At 39.1% G+C, this 17,455-nt stretch overlaps 1 protein-coding gene across 1 annotated transcript in view; it reads left to right on the top strand.

Annotated features, from left to right (window-relative positions):
* The window catches only part of KCNQ1 (potassium voltage-gated channel subfamily Q member 1), a 360,358-nt gene that overhangs the window by 252,765 nt on the left and 90,138 nt on the right, over nt 1-17,455 (top strand). The window contains exons 13-15 of the mRNA XM_076344173.1: nt 1,433-1,527; nt 2,217-2,263; nt 3,138-3,199. Of these exons, the coding sequence (XP_076200288.1) occupies nt 1,433-1,527; nt 2,217-2,263; nt 3,138-3,199 (204 nt within the window). The remainder of the gene's footprint in view (nt 1-1,432; nt 1,528-2,216; nt 2,264-3,137; nt 3,200-17,455) is intronic.

The raw sequence follows: 17,455 nt of genomic DNA, 5'->3' as shown, positions 1-17,455 counted from the left end.
TGGCACTAATTGGACTCTAGTTTCTAGATGTAGGATTAAGATATTTTTAATTTATCACTGCACTTCAACAAGTTCATTCACTTGCTTTCCAGTTAGTCTTGGTGTTTATTGGTTAAAATTATGGTCTTTTTCTTTATCTTTAATACTACAGAAAAGTGTTTTTATTACTAATAGGTCAGATTAAGGCTTTCCGATGTACGAAGTGCAAATTACAGACACAGGGCTTTCTCCCTGGTCATTCCTTGCACCAATATTTTCCCAGTATTTCCCAGTATTGAAAGCTCAACCAGTCTTTCTGGAAGAGGAAATCAGTCATGTCTCTTCAGCCAGAACTCTGCTTTAACCTTCCCATGGTAAGAGCTGAACTGAGGACTCCAGCTGTCTTGCTGCTGACTGAGAATAAGGGCTTGTGCGTGTGAAAGACCTCTTTACTGTTCGGTGGCCAAGGAGTATGAACCTTATTTCCAGAAGAAACCAGAGGGACCACAAACTTCTGAGCAAAGTGTCAGATATACTTTTTTGGCCCCAAGTTCTTTTGGCCTCGAGCTCGGTGGATAGAGTCTTGAAAGGCATGTAGACCTGCAGTAACAAAAAGGTGGATGAAATCAGGACTGTCATAATTATTCCACAAAAAATGTATGATCATGGCAACAATTAAAATATCTCAAATGTTTACACAGTGTTAAAAGGGGTTAAAAGAACTTACTGTTTTCTCTTGTGTCCTGGTTTCTGCTGAGATAGAGTTAATTTTCTTCCTAGTAGCTGGTATAGTGCTGTGTTTTGGATTTAGCATGAGAATAATGTGATAACACACTGATGTTTTTGTTGTTGCTAAGCAGTGTTTATACTAAGTCAAGGACTTTTCAGCTTCCCATACTCTGCCAGTGAGGAGGTGCACAAGAAGCTGGGAGGGGGCACAGCCAGGACAGCTGACCCAAACTGGCCAAAGGGATATTCCATACCATATGATATCATGCTCAGTATACAAGCTGGGGGGAGTTGGCTGGGGGGGCAGCGGTCGCCGCTCAGGGGCTGACTGGGCGTCGGTTGGCAGACAGTGAGCAGTTGCATCACCTCTTGGTTTTATGTTTGGGTTTTTTTTCCTGCTTCCTGGATTTTGTTCCTCTCTCTCTCTCTCTCTCGTTGTTTTACTTTCCATTACAATTTATTATTGTTGTTGTTGTTGTTGCTGTTATTATTTTATTATTATTTCAAGTATTAAACTGTTCTTATCTCAACCCATGAGTTTTCTTACTTTTGCTCTTCCAATTCTGTCCCCCATCCCACCAGGGCTGGGGGGAGGGTGAGAGAGTGGCTGGGTGGTTCTTAGTTGCAGACTGGGGTTAAACCATGACATCTTGAAAAAAATCTACATTACCATAGACCGTTCCTACATCCTTGTGTCTTAAAGGCATGGGTTTTTATTTTACAGCAAGCTAGAAAGCCCTATGATGTCCGAGATGTTATTGAGCAGTATTCGCAGGGTCACCTCAACCTGATGGTGCGAATCAAGGAGTTACAGAGGAGGTATGTCAATAAAGTTCAGTGTCTGTATTTGTAAACACCAGCAGAGGGATGTTCGTAAATAAGTCAGTGATTGGGGCCAGGGATCAAAAACTGACAGGGTTACAGGTGCCATATTGGTAGAACTGTGCAAAGTTATGGAATGTAAAATGGCATTCCAGTAAAGTTTCCTTTTCACAAAGGAAGGAAAAGGCAAAGAGCTTAAAAATCTGATGATCAGGACTTACAATTTTCATTATATTTGCATGTATTGCCTCAGTCCCTGCTAGCTTTGACTATACACTGTAATCCCTATATGTTAGGGGCTGTATTATATGTACAGACTGAAATACTGCTGCCTGCTCTGGTAGAATTGCACTTAAGAGCAAACTAAGAGACGACAGATAGATGCAACAAGTAAGCTGCAGAAGAACAAGGAAAAGAGGAAACAATGCTGTTCACATGGAAAAGCAACGGGCATGGTAAAATTTTACAATGGTTAAAGAAGCTAAAGACCAATCTAAGTCTAATCTCATTTTATTATTGTTTTTTTAATTTCAAGCTATTCCTAGCCCAGAGCAACTGGATACAAACCAGAACTATTTGAACTTCACTTTGCTTGTTTGTGAAGAGGTGTCCCCACTCCAGCTAGAGAAAATGAAGATGCTGGTTCAGGCTGGTAAAAACTAAAAATGATTCTTTTTGTTTTATAGGTTAGACCAATCCATAGGGAAACCATCTCTTTTTATCTCTGTCTCAGGTAAGTTAGTATGAACGATGTGTCTAAAGTTAATCTGATGAAGATATAATTAATGGAAAATACTTGTAAAAATACTTTTTATTTTGTTGCCAAATTTTTAATCAGTGCCAACCAGTTGTGATCTGAAGTTTAGGCATCCACAATAATATTTAGTCATCAACACCTTTAAAATACGCTTGTTCTTATTTAGATATTTAAAGCACCTACTTTCACTGAAGTTTTCAAAATGTTGGCTCTAATTTCTCCAAGACTCACCTTATTTCCAATAAAATGGCATGCTATGATTACAGAGTTTCTATGAAATCAGTAATACTCACATAGAGCTTTGATAGCTCCAAAACAGTTGGACTTGATGATCTTAAAGGTCTTTTCCAACCTAAACGATTCTATGATTCTATGAAAAAAGAGTGGAAAAGGAGCACAAAGTACTATGTTTGTGACAAGCCTGGCTAATGAAAACTCTCTGTTAATGGCATTTTCAAACTCATGTTTCTATATAGTTTATAGGGGGAAAAAAGATAAAATGTTACTACATGCATTGTTCAAGTTGGCTTTAGAGTCTTTTGCATAGTGGCAGATTATTTTTAAATGGCAATTAAAACATTAACTCAATTGGGAACAGAACCTTGTTCTCCCAGGTTAAAGCATAAAACTAAGGTTGAAAGTGCCTTAAACTTTAAGGGCTATTAAAAGCCATGGCATGGGCTAATGTTATAAAAAACCAAAAAGTTGCTTTTAAGGAATAGAACTACCAGCCTGACAAAGGTGTTCAGTTACACTGCGTTGGTGGGCTAGTTAAACACACCCTGTTGTGGCTTGCTGCTATTTTGTTATACCACCATATATTAATTTGAAAATGTTTCTTGATCCACAGAAAAAAGCAAAGATCGAGGGAATAACACAATTGGTGCCAGGCTGAACAGAGTGGAGGACAAGGTAAGCCTCAGTTAGACTGGCAGTGAATGAGGACATGGGCTGTGATCGAACAGTGCTTGTTTCATAGGATGTAGGGAAAAACTCAGCTTAAGAGAGAGTTGAATGCTTGGCTTTTCCAGGTGATGGAGCGTAATTTTTGTGGCGGATTGCATTTTTGGTTCTTTCTTGTCATTTTAACAAAATAAGAAAAAAAAAGATTTTAATGGATTTTGGTCTCTTTTGGGACTCGCTTGGGGTTTTGATTTTTAATTGTATATATTACACATGTCTCAATGCTCTACTTCCTTCCTCCACAATAGATAAAAGACCTCAGTATATTACGGTCCCTAAGATTTCCCTTTGATCGTTTCTCTGTTGTCTATATAACTCCACCCACAATTCCTTAGAGAGAGTGATAGCAAACCTTGTTCTGTCCTGGTTTTCATTCCTTATGACAAATGGAGTTTCTCCTTTCAAGTGACGTGAAGCCAGAAAATATCAGACTTGTTCTATAATCTCAAATTAACAGTTAAGTGCTTTGTAACCCTTTATTTCAATGCTGGCTGTGCTTGAAAAATTGGATGACAAGTAGAGGCTATGTCATTGTTAAAAAATATAGGTTTGCCTATGTTAGTATTAAGGAAAGAAAGGAAGAGTTAAGAGAAATGATTTGAATCCTTTACTGATCTCTTATAGTGATTTGGTGAGGGGGTGAAAGAATTTCTTTACCTTAGGATTATTTCACTCCTGTATCTAAACTGTCCATTTGGTATTAAGGAGTGAAAATTTTTCTTGAGGAGAAGAGCTTTCAGAGAGTTTCTTCCACAACTGGAAGGATGTGATAACCTCATGAAGGATTTGTTCTGAAGAAATATCCAGCAAATATTCTGCAAACCAGGAGAGGTGTGACCAACATATCCCAAAGGATGCAAACTGATCACCCTGATCTGTATTGATTCGCTTGTGACATATCCGTTCCTTACACATTTCTCCTTAAATACTTAAGATAAACTTGAATGATAGTACTCAATCTATTGAACTGTACTTCAATCTATTGGAAATAAACGGCATTTCAAAGGCAACAGGTGCCTTTTGATATATAGGGTGACACACAGAAAAGGTGAAGTAGAAGATAGGAAGGTACAGTGCATTTTGCGCAAAGAAGAATCACTGTGCAGTGCTCGCTCGGATCTGTAGTTGGTAAGTGTTCTTACACATGGAAGCCCTTCCAGAAAGTTTGGATTACGTTTATTTATTTTCTCTCCGTAATGTCAACTAAAAGTGTGGAACACTAAAAAATGCCTTGTGACTTGTGACAAAGAGCAATGACTTTTCAGTTTGGACAAATAATTCTCAAGTGACAGCTAAAATAGCTTCTCAGTGCTATTTGTAAAATCTCCAATGAGCCTGGGAAAGCTTTGGTGTTGTACTGGCTCAGAGATAAGCTGTTTGGGGGTTATTAATTACTCTTTTTACATCCTTACAAGTAAGTACACCGTGAATTTATAGTGACTGTTGTTTTATATCTTGTAATGGGACTGTAAAACACTCCCTGTTTAATTTTAGTATAGCCGGGTTAAATTTTAGCCTTGTTTTAAGTAACAGACCCTTCTTTCTTTGCAGTTGTATGAGGTCATCTGTGGTTTCAGAGTTGTATGTTATCTGCCCTATACAGCTAGTCCTATCTGCAGGAATTTTATCTGAAAGTAGCTGAAAGGCTAAAAATAGAGAATTTCGGTTGGACTCGGCAAACAGTGGTGTACATGACAACACACTGGCAGTGCTGAGATCACATTTTTGCTGCAGCTGCAGATGATGGCCAAAGCGAGTTTTCTGGTATTTTTGCTCTTTGAGATTGGCCGCCTCTTTCCCGTAAAATGGTGTGCTTTCAACATACAGTTAAATCCCTCCTGAACTAAGCACTATATAAAGGATATCTATATCAGCTGGTTTTTAAGGTGACTACATATTTTAAACAGTTACATCCCATTTGGTTTGTGAATTAGTTTTGAATCTTGGACTTCTGAAGGAGAGATTTTCAGGGGTGCAGGCTAGTGTTGGCATCTAAGCACCTTTTGTGCATTTGAAAAATCTCCTTTAAGTCATTTTAAAATGAGCCGTAGCCTTCTGAAATTATTTGGACACTCCTGCTACAGCAAGAAATTACACGGTACTTCCCACACCACAGGAATAAGCTGAGTTCTTCTAAAAGATCTTCCTCAATGTTTGTTAGTATGCTCACTGCAGCAGAAGGCTGGTGTATGGTTGTCAGAAAGTCTGTGTTAAAGCAGAAAGTCAGAGAAGAAACCCTGAACCTTCATTTTTTAAACTTTTGGGTGCTTCTGCTTATGGATGTCTGCTGTCAGCACAGGATCTGCTACTTGTACATCACAGAGGCAGAATCCAATTTTATGTATATTCTGATAGGCTTTTGTGGAGGTGGATTTTAACTCAAGAAGCTTTTACAAATAAAGCTAATTCTGTGTTTGAGTGTATTTAATCATTTTTCTGGGACATCATGTCACTCTTGCAAAGCTTTTGTACTTGTGGCACAAGCAAACACGCTCTAGAGGCCCATGTGTGGCTGGCAGTACAGGGGGGACGGCACCTGAAAGGGACATTTTAAAAAGAAAATGCTTAGAGTCAAACAGCAGTATATTGACAGGAATTATGATACTTTATGGCACAAATCTGTATTTCGAAGTATTGAAATCAGCAAAAAATCATGTTTTCTTCTTTTAAATTTAGGAACATATTTATTTGGAGGGGGGGACAATGTCTGTAGAGCCTGTTCATCTTGTGCACTGAGTGAAACTTTGACCTTGTAATATATACAGTTTGTGATAATGTAATTAAAGATTGTTTCCTAATATGCAAAAGCCAGGAGGATGAATCATACTTGCAGGAACCTTCCTGCAGATTCCTTCCTGTAGAATTTTTTAATTTTGGCAAGCAACTGAAAAGGTGGTTTTGTAAGTGTAACTAGAAACTGCACAACCTGATAGGCCTTGGTGAAAAGAAAACACAATCCAACATGTAATCACAGCATATTTTGACTTTGCCATTGTTCTCTGTTGCTTATAAACCTGAGTGTAGCAAATGCTATGTCCTAAAGCTGTATTGCCGTGGCTGAGTGCAGGCAGTTGCAGGCACCCGCCGTGCCCACACCCTGATCTGTTGGGACACCGGCCAGCTTTGGTCCAGAAGGCAAGTAGCTGCAGTAATGCAGTGCCTGGACTGAGCTCATAAACCCCGCTGAGTAGCAATGGTCCAAGTGTGCGCATGTAGATACGCCGATCCGGTCCCTCAGAGAATGCTGTTGAGCAGGATTACAGCAGCAAATCAATTTATTTGTGGTGACCAGCCTTCTCTCTTTTTATCCTGAAACATCTGTGAATGACTGCTCAGCCTACCCTCAAGAAACCTGCCCACTGCTGGCTTGCTGCCAGAATCAAAATCAAAAACAGTTTTTCCAGATAGGCACAGCTGTGTGTGCACAGTGCTGTTAATCCTCACGCAGAGAGCACTGCATGCCAGTGGTTTAATTCAGGGTGTGCCCAGCAGCTCGATCCAGGAACAAGCCCACGGTGCACTCAAGAACTTCTGTATGCTACATCTCCCTTTTCTTTTCACTGCTTTAATTGTAGCTTGGCTATAAATGACTGTAATGCTAACTTTTCAGAATAAATTAATCTGTTCTTTTTCAAGCTTTTGCTGGCCATTAATTTAGATGTAACAGGCGCAACTTGCACTTTTCAGGTAATCAGCTGGGCTTGTTGCTTGGCTGCCCTAAGATAATTCAGTCTTAAATATGGGCACTGCGCAAAATAACCTGGAATATACAGCAAGGGCTAAAATTGGCAGTCCCTGGACTCTTGACAGTCTGTTGTGCCTACATACCAGACTCCCCCAGATGTCAGTAGGTCCTGCCTGTGGACCTCCCAGAGCAGAATAACAGAACCCAGATTTACAAAAAAAATTTAAAAACCATTCTGAGCAATAGACATTATGCTCTATTATCTGTTAAGTTGTTTTAAAAATACAACTTAACCTTCTGCAATGATTTGGACACTTTAAAATTTGCCTTTTAAGAATAGCTATAGCAACCCAAAACAATTTTCTGGTGTCCCTTCTATATACTCAGAACTAGTCCTGTACCTGACAGGAAGTACAGTATTAATATCAGTATTGCCAAGGTCACTACTAACATCTTATAATAGTATTTTTCAATTATATGGGACATTAGGAGTAATGCTATCTACTGCTAAATTTTAAGTTGTAGAGAATTAAATGGAGATTTCTGTTTATACAGAAGGTATGTAGTAGTGAGACATGTGACAACTTTTAATATGAATCCAACAATTCTGCAAGACAATATTCATTCCAAGCATATGCACATTTTTCCTGCTCACAGCTGAAAATGTGAACCCTTGTATTCTGACTAGTATCAACCCAAAGAGCAACATGCAGAACTTCAAACATGCAGCACAGCACTGAAGAGAGAATCATTTCACTTTTTCAGATTCACTTTGTAAGCAGATTGCACCACTTTTTAAATCAATTAAAAACAAATCTATCATGTGAAAACATCTGCCCTAAAATAGATGCTACTGTGCTGCTTGAGTTGCCCACTGGAAATCTGAACTGATCTTGGAAACCAAAACTGAAAGGAAGTTCTCTTCTTTGCACAGTTCTTTTGAGTTCTGGTTATGGTGATTCGGTTTTCTGTCTTCCATCTACAATGTCTTTGGTTGTCAAACGTATAGATCCCATGTTCAATAAAACTCTAAGGATATGATATATATTTGATACGTTTTTCATTGTGAGTGCCGAGTATGAAACTTTTAAAGCGAAGTAAGCGCAAAGGCTTTATTTGGGGTGACTTTCAAAAAGTGGTAGAGACCTGTATGTTACAACATTTATCTATGTGGTATGATATTTTCTTCTGGCTAAATAATTTTCTGTAATTGTTTCACCAGAGCATTGATTCTATCCATTCGTGTATCAGAAACCACTTTGGCTGGAACCCTGTTAAACACAGTCCAGCTGAACAGAATGACCATTGATAAGTCAAGGTCTAGTTACTAATTTTACTCTTGCTCTTTCCTGCTCTTGCTTCCTGATCAAGTAATAGTTCCCCATTGCAAAAGGTTTCATATCTAACTTATTTCTCTTGTTGATTTGCTCAAAAATACATGAACTTGAGTTATATATTGCAGAGGAATTTCACTGTAATGTTAATAAATTCGATGTTTCATTGTAACACGAGGTAAGTTGTAATCATGCCATTTATAATAATGAATTCCCAGCCCATTCAACACAGAAAGGTTTAGGACATACTCCAGAGCCCGTTAAAGGTGATGGGAGTCTTTCCTTTGACCTGGCAGGCTGTGAAGCAGGCCTTTTAATCAAAACAGAAGGTAGCCTCGATGAGTCAACATTTCAGCCTTCCTTCATCAGGGTAGGCAGAAGCATTAAGTTTTATCAAAGTTGTATGCCTTCGAGAGGATTTTTTCTTTTGGTTCATGTGATACAGTTTTGCTCAGTAACACAAATATGTTACTTGCATGCCAGCATTTCTGTCATAAATTAAGGCATAAATCTGTATATATGTGTGTCTCATTATTGGATGCTCCATATTTACAATCCTAAGAGCGTACATTAGGTAGTTTAACATTTTACTTAGAAAAATATTATCTCATCTACCTCTTCCTGGGTTCACAAATACCAGGTTTCATATTGACAGCTTGTTCACCTAAAAGAATTCTTCGTGTGTGGCCAGTCTTCCAATTTTATGTGAAATATCTGCCTTATCTAACATAGGATCAAACCTTGGTGGGTTTTTCTGTCTATTTTTTATGGCATTCTGTAGCCTGTGGGAACAGTTACTCTGCTTCCTGCTGTAACATAGCAATTAGTGCAAACTTCGAAAAAGGCCTTGACTGACGATGGCCTTCTTGCACATCAGTGTGTAATGATTAGGGACATTTTGGCTTTATTTTTAATTGAATAATGATGCTGAAAAATGGATGGTAAAAGACTGACAACCAACCATCTTCTGAATTTCTGGTCAGTGCTGGAAACCATGGTTAGAGCCATGAGTCATCAGTTGGAAGAGACGGCTTCAGAAAGTGTCAGGTGTGGAAATATTCAGCACTTTGCAGGCTGAACATATGTGAGGCAGCTCAGGTATTGAATATTGGCAGCTTCTGCAATAGCTGTGTGAGGATTTGCCTTCTTGATAGCTAGAAACGGAACAAAAAAACTGCGGGTTTGGATCAAAATTTTAAAATATATGCAAAATCAATAAAAATCAAAACAACCACCGCCAAGCAGTTACTCATCTTGTATATGGATCTTGCAATAATGCAGAAGTAATAACCTGGGGGATGTGGAGGAATACGAAGAGGCATATGGAAGATTAAGTATCCCTATTAATTTAATCCTTAGTCTTTTTCCAGATGCTGAAGCACAAGCATACGGAAGCAATTTTGGTGCTGAACTTTGTGATGGAGGATGCCCATTTTCTATAAATTGGACTGCAGCTAAGCACATCTTTCATCAATCTAGGTCATTAGGCAGCCTTAAAATTTTAATAGCTTTTCTCTCACCAATCTGATAATATTTCAGTGGGTAAACAAAGAAACACTGCAGATCTCCATTTCCAGTGTCCTATGCTTTCCATCTCCCTAGCTACAGTGAAATAAAATTATCAGACATACACGTTAAAAATGAAAACAAAAAATAATTACTTGTGGGATTCACTGCTGCTAGAAGCTTTGGTAGCCAGAATAGAAACAAACTGAGAGACAGATGAGGGAAAGTCATGGAGAAGGGCTTGCTTGAGGATTATTAAACAGGATGTCTGTATGTAAACTCCAGTTTAGCAAGTACTTTAAACAGTAGTCAGTGATGAGTTGGTAAAAAGAGGAAAAGCATGATTTTATGTATATGTACTTTCTTACACTCTTTTTTTAAGGCTCTGCTACAAGCCTTGCACCAGATACAAGATAACTGGATGAGATAAACTTTAGTCTTCTTCGATATAGCCCTTTTTACGCTAGGTTGTTACAGCTGCTTGCCACTGGATTTGGTCACCCATACAGCCCCATGCAGCTGAACGTTGCTGTACAGTGTCTTACACCTGATCTGTTTATGAAGGCCATGCAAGCAGACCACTATGCCTGTCTAGAGGACATTCACGCGAGGTTTTGCAGCACTGTGCCTTGAAGGTCTTTGGAATAGCCTTCACTTGCATCCATTTGTTAGCACTAATTTTACCTGTTTGAAGATCACTAGATCCTGCTGCAGCACAAATGAAAAACAATTTTTGTGTTAATGCTGCAATTGTTTAATATACTCAGTGTTAAGTACTAACTGTAACCTGTAGGCTATTATCTAGGTGCAGTAGCTTAGATATAGTTACGGACGTGGCCTACAGAGCAGTGTTACAAGCTGTTGTGGTTTAACCCGGCAGGCAGCTAAACACCACACAGCCGTTGGCTCACTCCCCCCCCCCAGCAGTGGGATGGGGGAGAGAATCAGAAAAAAAAAGTAAAATTCACGGGTTGAGATAAAGACAGTTTAATAAGACAGAAAAGGAAAGGAAAATAATAATAATGATAAAAGAATATACAAAGCAAGTGATGCACAATGCAATTGCTCACCACCCACCGACTGATGCCCAGCCAGTCCCCGAGCAGCGGTCACCGCCCCCCAGCCAACTCCCCCCAGTTTATGTACTGAGCATGACGTCACATGGTGTGGAATATCCCTGTGGCCAGTTTGGGTCAGCTGTCCTGGCTGTGCCCCCTCCCAGCTTCTTGTGCACCTGGCAAAGCATGAGAAGTTGAAAAGTCCTTGACTAGTCTAAGCACTGCTTAGCAACAACTAAAACATCGGTGTGTTATCAACATTATTCTCATGCTAAATCCAAAACACAGCACTGTACCAGCTACTAGGAAGAAGATTAACCCTATCCCAGACAAAACTAGGACACAAGCTATCATGATGTTTTATGGTCTGTTTCTGTAGTGTCAGCTCTTGGATCATGGGAAATGTGATGATAAAAAAAAAAAGAATCTAGCATCTGAACATAAGTAGCCACAGACGGTGAGGATACTGCAGCTCAGCTTATTTGCAGGAATTGAGAGTATACACTCTCTCAACCCTGTAAAATAGAGTTAAGCAAGATGAAATATTTACTGTATCCTAGAGAATAGTGACTGAAGGTAGTTCAAGCTAGCACACAGTTGCTGTGCTAGTGTTCAAAAGCAATGATTAATTAAGCTCTGGTCATATGGTCACATGCAGTCATCTGTGATATTCCTCTACAGATTTTATTAAAACAGCAAAAGTGAAATACTCCTAAAGAAAAGACTTCCTGTTTAAGTGAGTTGCTGTAGATTTTACCCCGAATTTCTAACGCGTCTAGACGCAGACAGTAGTTTGGAAGCATGATGCTGAAGGCAGAGTGTAAACCTTTACAAAGTGTTTTTTTTATATATATATATTTTTTTTTTTTTTAATCTCATTGATTTCTTCCCTGTTTGGGATCTGATTAATGACTTTTGAATTCTTAACACTGGCAACGGCCACATGCGTGTGATCTGCATAGCTGTCTACTTGCTTGTTAAGAGCAGAAATCCCAGAGGAATTTTAGGTAACATGCAATATATCCTATAAAATCTAGGAATTTGTGGGGGGAAATGGAGGAATGAAATAATGTGTTACCAGTTGATAATCTTTTAAACAATCTTCAGATTAGTCGCTGGTTTGGGGATCGGCTGTTTGTGTTTATATTTGAGTAGGTATGCAAGTGGATGTAAGGTCTGCAAATTGAGATGACTCGATCTTTTATTAAACCGTATAAAGTCTGTTTTATCTGGCATTCAAAGATAAACCCAAGCAAGATTTGAAACGTAGCCTCCATCATTCTTGTGCATAGACTGTTTACATTTGATGTGGAATGGAAATGCATGGTGAATATGCCGAGAGAGAATGTGGAACAGTTGTATGGACTAAATACGCTGTAGAGCGGATCAGAGAAAAGGGATTTAAGTGAACAACATATGTTCAAAGTGTGCTACACAGAAGACTTTTATTTGTCTTTCTTATAGGTTAAAGGAAAAGAAATGACCATAAGATCACCTCTGCATTTTATTTTTTTTGTGGGTGTTGCAGATGAGCGACCAAAAAGTATTCTAACATAAATGGCAAATTTTGGTTTTGATATACTAGGATGAACCTCTACTGAAGTGTCCTCGTTTCGGCAGGGATAGAGTTGCATCAAAGTTGAAATTGTTCCTTGTCAAAGATCTGTTTTTAGAGTGATCTCACTGGAATTAAAATATTCTATTTTCATTTGCAGTTGAGTATCAGGGAGGAAAAGTGCATGGAGTTGAAAGGACTTTATTCAGGCTGCAGTCTTTTCAGGTTGGAATCTATTCAGCTCTTGGAAAAGATTCAGAGTAAAGGAAGGTATACTCCCTTTCTTATGCAAAGTCCATACCTTCTGTCACCTTATCTGCTCCCCCTGCCCCCCCCCCGCCCCCCAAATAAAAATTGCAAAACAGAAATGATCCTGTGCTGCTTAGATTGCAGGAAGAGAAATAGGAGAAGGAGCCTTTGCTGTCTGACTCCTACTTAGAGCTATGGGAGTCAGAGGGAAGATAAGGAAAATAGGCAGTCAATAAAAAGTAGAATATGAACACCTGGCTCAAAGTATACCTACCCCTCCTAAAGCTCAGGAAACCAAGATGGCAAATATAGTTTCCTCAAATCCTTCTCTGTTCCTGCATCCTACCCACTGGGGTTGTGACAAAACCACAATTCATCTTTCAATAAGAAAATCAAGATTTGCATTACTTCTGTAAAAATCTGGAACAAATATGATTACAACAACTTTTTACACATCTTTAAAGTATCCCACTGTTTCAGCAGTTAGCACAGGGCTGTGAACCTGTGTCACAGGTTCTCTTTCTATCCCAAAGCAACTGATGCTACACTCGGTAGCTCCAGTGATCAGCCAGCAGCCCAACCTGGCAGAGCGTGATTGCCCTTGTATGCCATGGGCATGATAGTCTGATGAGGTGCCTCTCTTTAGGATGGACCTTCTTTGTGGTAGCTTCAGTAGGTTCATCATAGCATGAGAGCTCCTGCTCTGACAGACTAAACACAAAAAAAGAGAGAAAGGAAGGGAAAAAGAAAATATTGTTTCCCTCTCTTACAGCTAAGGTGCAGGAAGTGACTTGCCCGAGGTATCACAGTGGCACCTGTGGCACAGCCAGGAATTTAACTTAAGCCGTGTCTGGGACTTAACCACAAATCAGCATTCCTTTTTGTTATTGTGTTTAAAAGCCCCTCTGGTTTTGAATAGTTATATTGGCCAGTGCAGTGTTCAACATAATCATAGCCCATTAATACTAAAACCATCCAGTACTTGAGAACAGCATATATAAACACATAAGCCACACCAACCCAGCCAATATAAATGTACTGGGACTATTTTAGACAGTAGATTTTAAATCATCTAGAAATCAATCTCCTAACATCATTTTGTAGCCCAGGAGCCTAGGGGTGGAGAGGACTGAACATGCTTACATGACACAGAAACTGTCCTACATATAGATAATTATGCATGTAATAGTTAAAGCTAAACAAATTATATTAAATGCTATATTTACACAGTCAAGCAGAGAGAAATATTCAAGTGTGTTCAAATATTCGTGTAGGTTTCTATTTAAAAAGTCTTGGATCCAGCATTGCTCGCCATTGACCCTTCTCCGACATCTGTTAATCTTGGGTTTATTTCAATTTCTTTCTCTCTCTTTTTTAAACAGATGACTCCACTTAAATCAACACTTGGTTTCCATTAGACAGATAGAAGGTGATTCACTTAGTAACATGTGCATCTTTATCTAGTTATGTCCTAATAGCCTTAATATATCAAGGAAGCTGGTGTGATTAACAGCACTAAAGGCTTTGTCAGACACTACACCTAATAAATACTGCCCTTTGTCCAGCCATAGAAAAAGAGTGAATAAATACATTGTTTCAAAACTGAAAATGTGTACAGCCTGATAAATATTCTAAAATTATCCCTATTTTAAAAAAATGTTGACAATAGAAGTTACATGTACATATATGTCTGTGTTTGTACATGTCTACCAACCCAAGTGTGGGTTGGCTCTTTGCCCTGCCTGGGCTGTCCTTTTTCTGTTTTATCATTTCATGACGGAGCCACCATTCATGTGTGATTTTCCTCCTGTTTACTTGAGCTTTGTGTAGATTCTTTGACATTTCTTTGTCGCTGGTTGTCATAACTTATGTGTCCCGGGGTATTGGATATGTGAGTATTAGTTGTGCCATTCTAGTTAATGTTAGCAACAAAGACATCTGACTTGGCTTGATTATCATGTATGATAATCCTGCCAAATGAGGCAGTCTAAACAAAACCCCAAGAGTAAAATATATTCAAAATGTCAGCTTGAATGGAGATGGGGTCCTTGCTTCATCATAGCTGAAGTTTTCTGGAAACTTTCCAGTTGTGCCACCAGTGTCTGTGATTGCATGCTGTGGTCGTCAGGGTACAGAAGGAAGCCTTTATTCTGCTGCTCCCAAGTTTCTAGAGAGTTTCAACCAGAGGAGTTTTACAGGAGAACACCTTAGAAAGGAAGTGGGTAAGGATAATTTTTGCTGCTTCTCAAAAAGGGACTGGCTGAGCAATAATCATGGATCCTCTACCTCTGTGATTGCCTCATGTTACGTTAGGGAGTTTTGGCCAAGGTCACATTTGACCTCATATTTAAGGTCAAATAATCAGTTCCACAGAGATACTGCCAAAAACTCTCAGCAGAATTTTGGTAGCAGAAGTGACTGGGGAGGAACACAGTGCCTATTCACCGACGCAAAGGAGAAGTGGTTTCTGCTATAGCACTAACCCCATACTCTTTCATCTAACACAGCGCACTGCAGGCGTGCTGGCCTGGGGCCCAGAGATCCATCTAGCAGCGTTTGGGTGGCACTGCATCCATGCATAGTTTTTTAGCTTGGGCATGATACTTTGCAAAGGTCCAGCTGTTTCTGGTTTAAGCTTGGGCAGCACTGGTTCAGCTATCTTTGCAGCATGCTTTTGATTGTAGCCAACTTGACACGATGCTCAGAATGAATGGGTCATTCATAGGCTGCTCCAAGGTAGTGGTTGACAAAGCTGGTTTTGAGTCCGAGCCCTCTGAATCTCTGTGCAGAGGAATTTCTGAATCTCATGGCAGCTAGAAAAAAAGGTAGTGGAGAGTAATTTCCTTTGCATAGAGAAAGGGGAGGAGGAGGATCAGTTAATGGTGCTATATTTGAGAACCAAAAGGGCAGTGATTGTCCTGCAAGCAAGGTCACCTTCAGTTTGTTTTCTGTGCACTGGTTGTACAACTTCAGTGAAAAATCAATTATGGATCATCGTATCAGACCTGAAACAAAATGAGAACTTTGGTGGTGGTGGTTTGGAGTGGGTTTTTTGGTTATGTTATTTGTGGTAAATCCAGAGAGCCCAGCTTGATGTGTATTATTTTGTGCTAAGTCCAAACAAATGGTTTCCTTTTTTTCTCCTGTCCCTTTGGTATTTATTATCAGTGAACACACGGGCCACCTGCCATTCAGTCCTGAGATGGCTGCTGTAATAAAAGCCTAATCAAACACAGTGCACATGCACAGCAGTTGTTTACAAATGCTTCACTGATTTTGATGACTACAGGATTGGCATCTTTTCTTTCCACTGCTGGTGGAAGGTCTGTGAGATACAAGGAGGAAAGCAGCAGCCTTTACAACTTCATTTTTATTGTATGGCATATCTGAAGGTATAATTAAATTAAGACGCAAGCAAATTCATTAGATACATCAGTGGCTGCTACATTTATATTATTATTCAAAGAGCTACATGTTAGAGGAGTGTGAATTATATTATGAAACAAAGCCCTAAAAACAATTGACCTTAATTTTTCTGCACTGAAGTTCCCCATCTGTACACTCCCCACACCTTTCCTGAGAGAGGCTTGTGCTAATTAATACCTGTGAATCAAATAAGTGTTAAACTGGTAAATGCAGCAGAAAAACTTAGAGAAAAATGAATTGTTCTGTCTTCAGAGGCACAGAGATGCACTCAGGGAGTTGAAGTCTTTGGGATCTATGGCTTCTTTGCAGTACAGAAACATTATAATGTAATGGAATTAGTCCAGCCCCCACCTGATAATAATTTAAGTTTATTTTTCTCTCCAGCTGCCCTGTGTTTCTCCACAGCTTTGACCTGTATCATAACCTTGAATAGGTACCTTCACCCCTCTCAACTTCTTCTCCTGAGTGAAGCCTGGGGTGCTCATCTAGGCTTTAAGCTCTCTGAGCTCCAGCCTTTTCATGTGTTTAGATGGGACTTTTCTGTTCTCCAGTGGTGCTGGAATTTGGATATTATCAATGCCAAACAGTAAAACAGTATTCTAGCCCAGAAGATTTCTGTATTATAGATGCCTAGGCTTTTAAACATAAAATATAAACAATGTAAATACAGCAGTAACAAATCAAAACATAGGTATTTTCTATGCTAGATAAATAACTAGTAGATAGCTAGTAGTACTCTAAAAAGCAGTAAAGAACTTCAGAAATTGTCATAGAAAAACGTGGATTCATCCATTTTTGTAGTATGATTGTAGTGAGGAAAAAAACCCCAAGGAAACCAGTTACCAAGATGAATTATTAGAGGTAAATTGGGTTAAATGTAAGTCCAGAAAAATGCAATTGCTACATATATAGTACTATTTCAAAAATTTTGTGTGACGTTTTGATCACTGTTTCTTCTGGAGGAAGTTATTGCTAACCTTGGAAAAGGCAGGCAGGACAACTTTAAATTGAGATTCCTTCCAGTACAAAACTCTCACAAGTCTATTATTAATTCACAATAAAAGTGAGTATTTTGAGTAATTTAGACGACTTCCTTAATGACATAGAAGTATTTCTTCAGAGTAAATTGATGTCTGCAGAGTAGGGTGCATACTGGTCACACTCAGAAATGCTTTCTTTTTAGGCCACAGGTGGAAAAGTGTAGGAACAGTACCAATATTTTAGTCAGCAAAGCATCCAGGAAGCCCTTGGAAGAATATGGTACCCATCAGTTTAAGAGACAGCTAGATATCTTTTTTAAATGACCTAAGAAAGCTAACACAAATTGAAGGTGGTATGAAGGTAAGGGCAGAGACTGGTTTAATTAAGGATGAAATTGTATTAGCTAAGCTC

The sequence above is a fragment of the Aptenodytes patagonicus genome, chromosome 7 (assembly GCF_965638725.1).
Source record: "Aptenodytes patagonicus chromosome 7, bAptPat1.pri.cur, whole genome shotgun sequence".
Taxonomy (NCBI): domain Eukaryota; kingdom Metazoa; phylum Chordata; class Aves; order Sphenisciformes; family Spheniscidae; genus Aptenodytes; species Aptenodytes patagonicus.
This window is presented reverse-complemented; position numbering and strand designations above follow the sequence as displayed.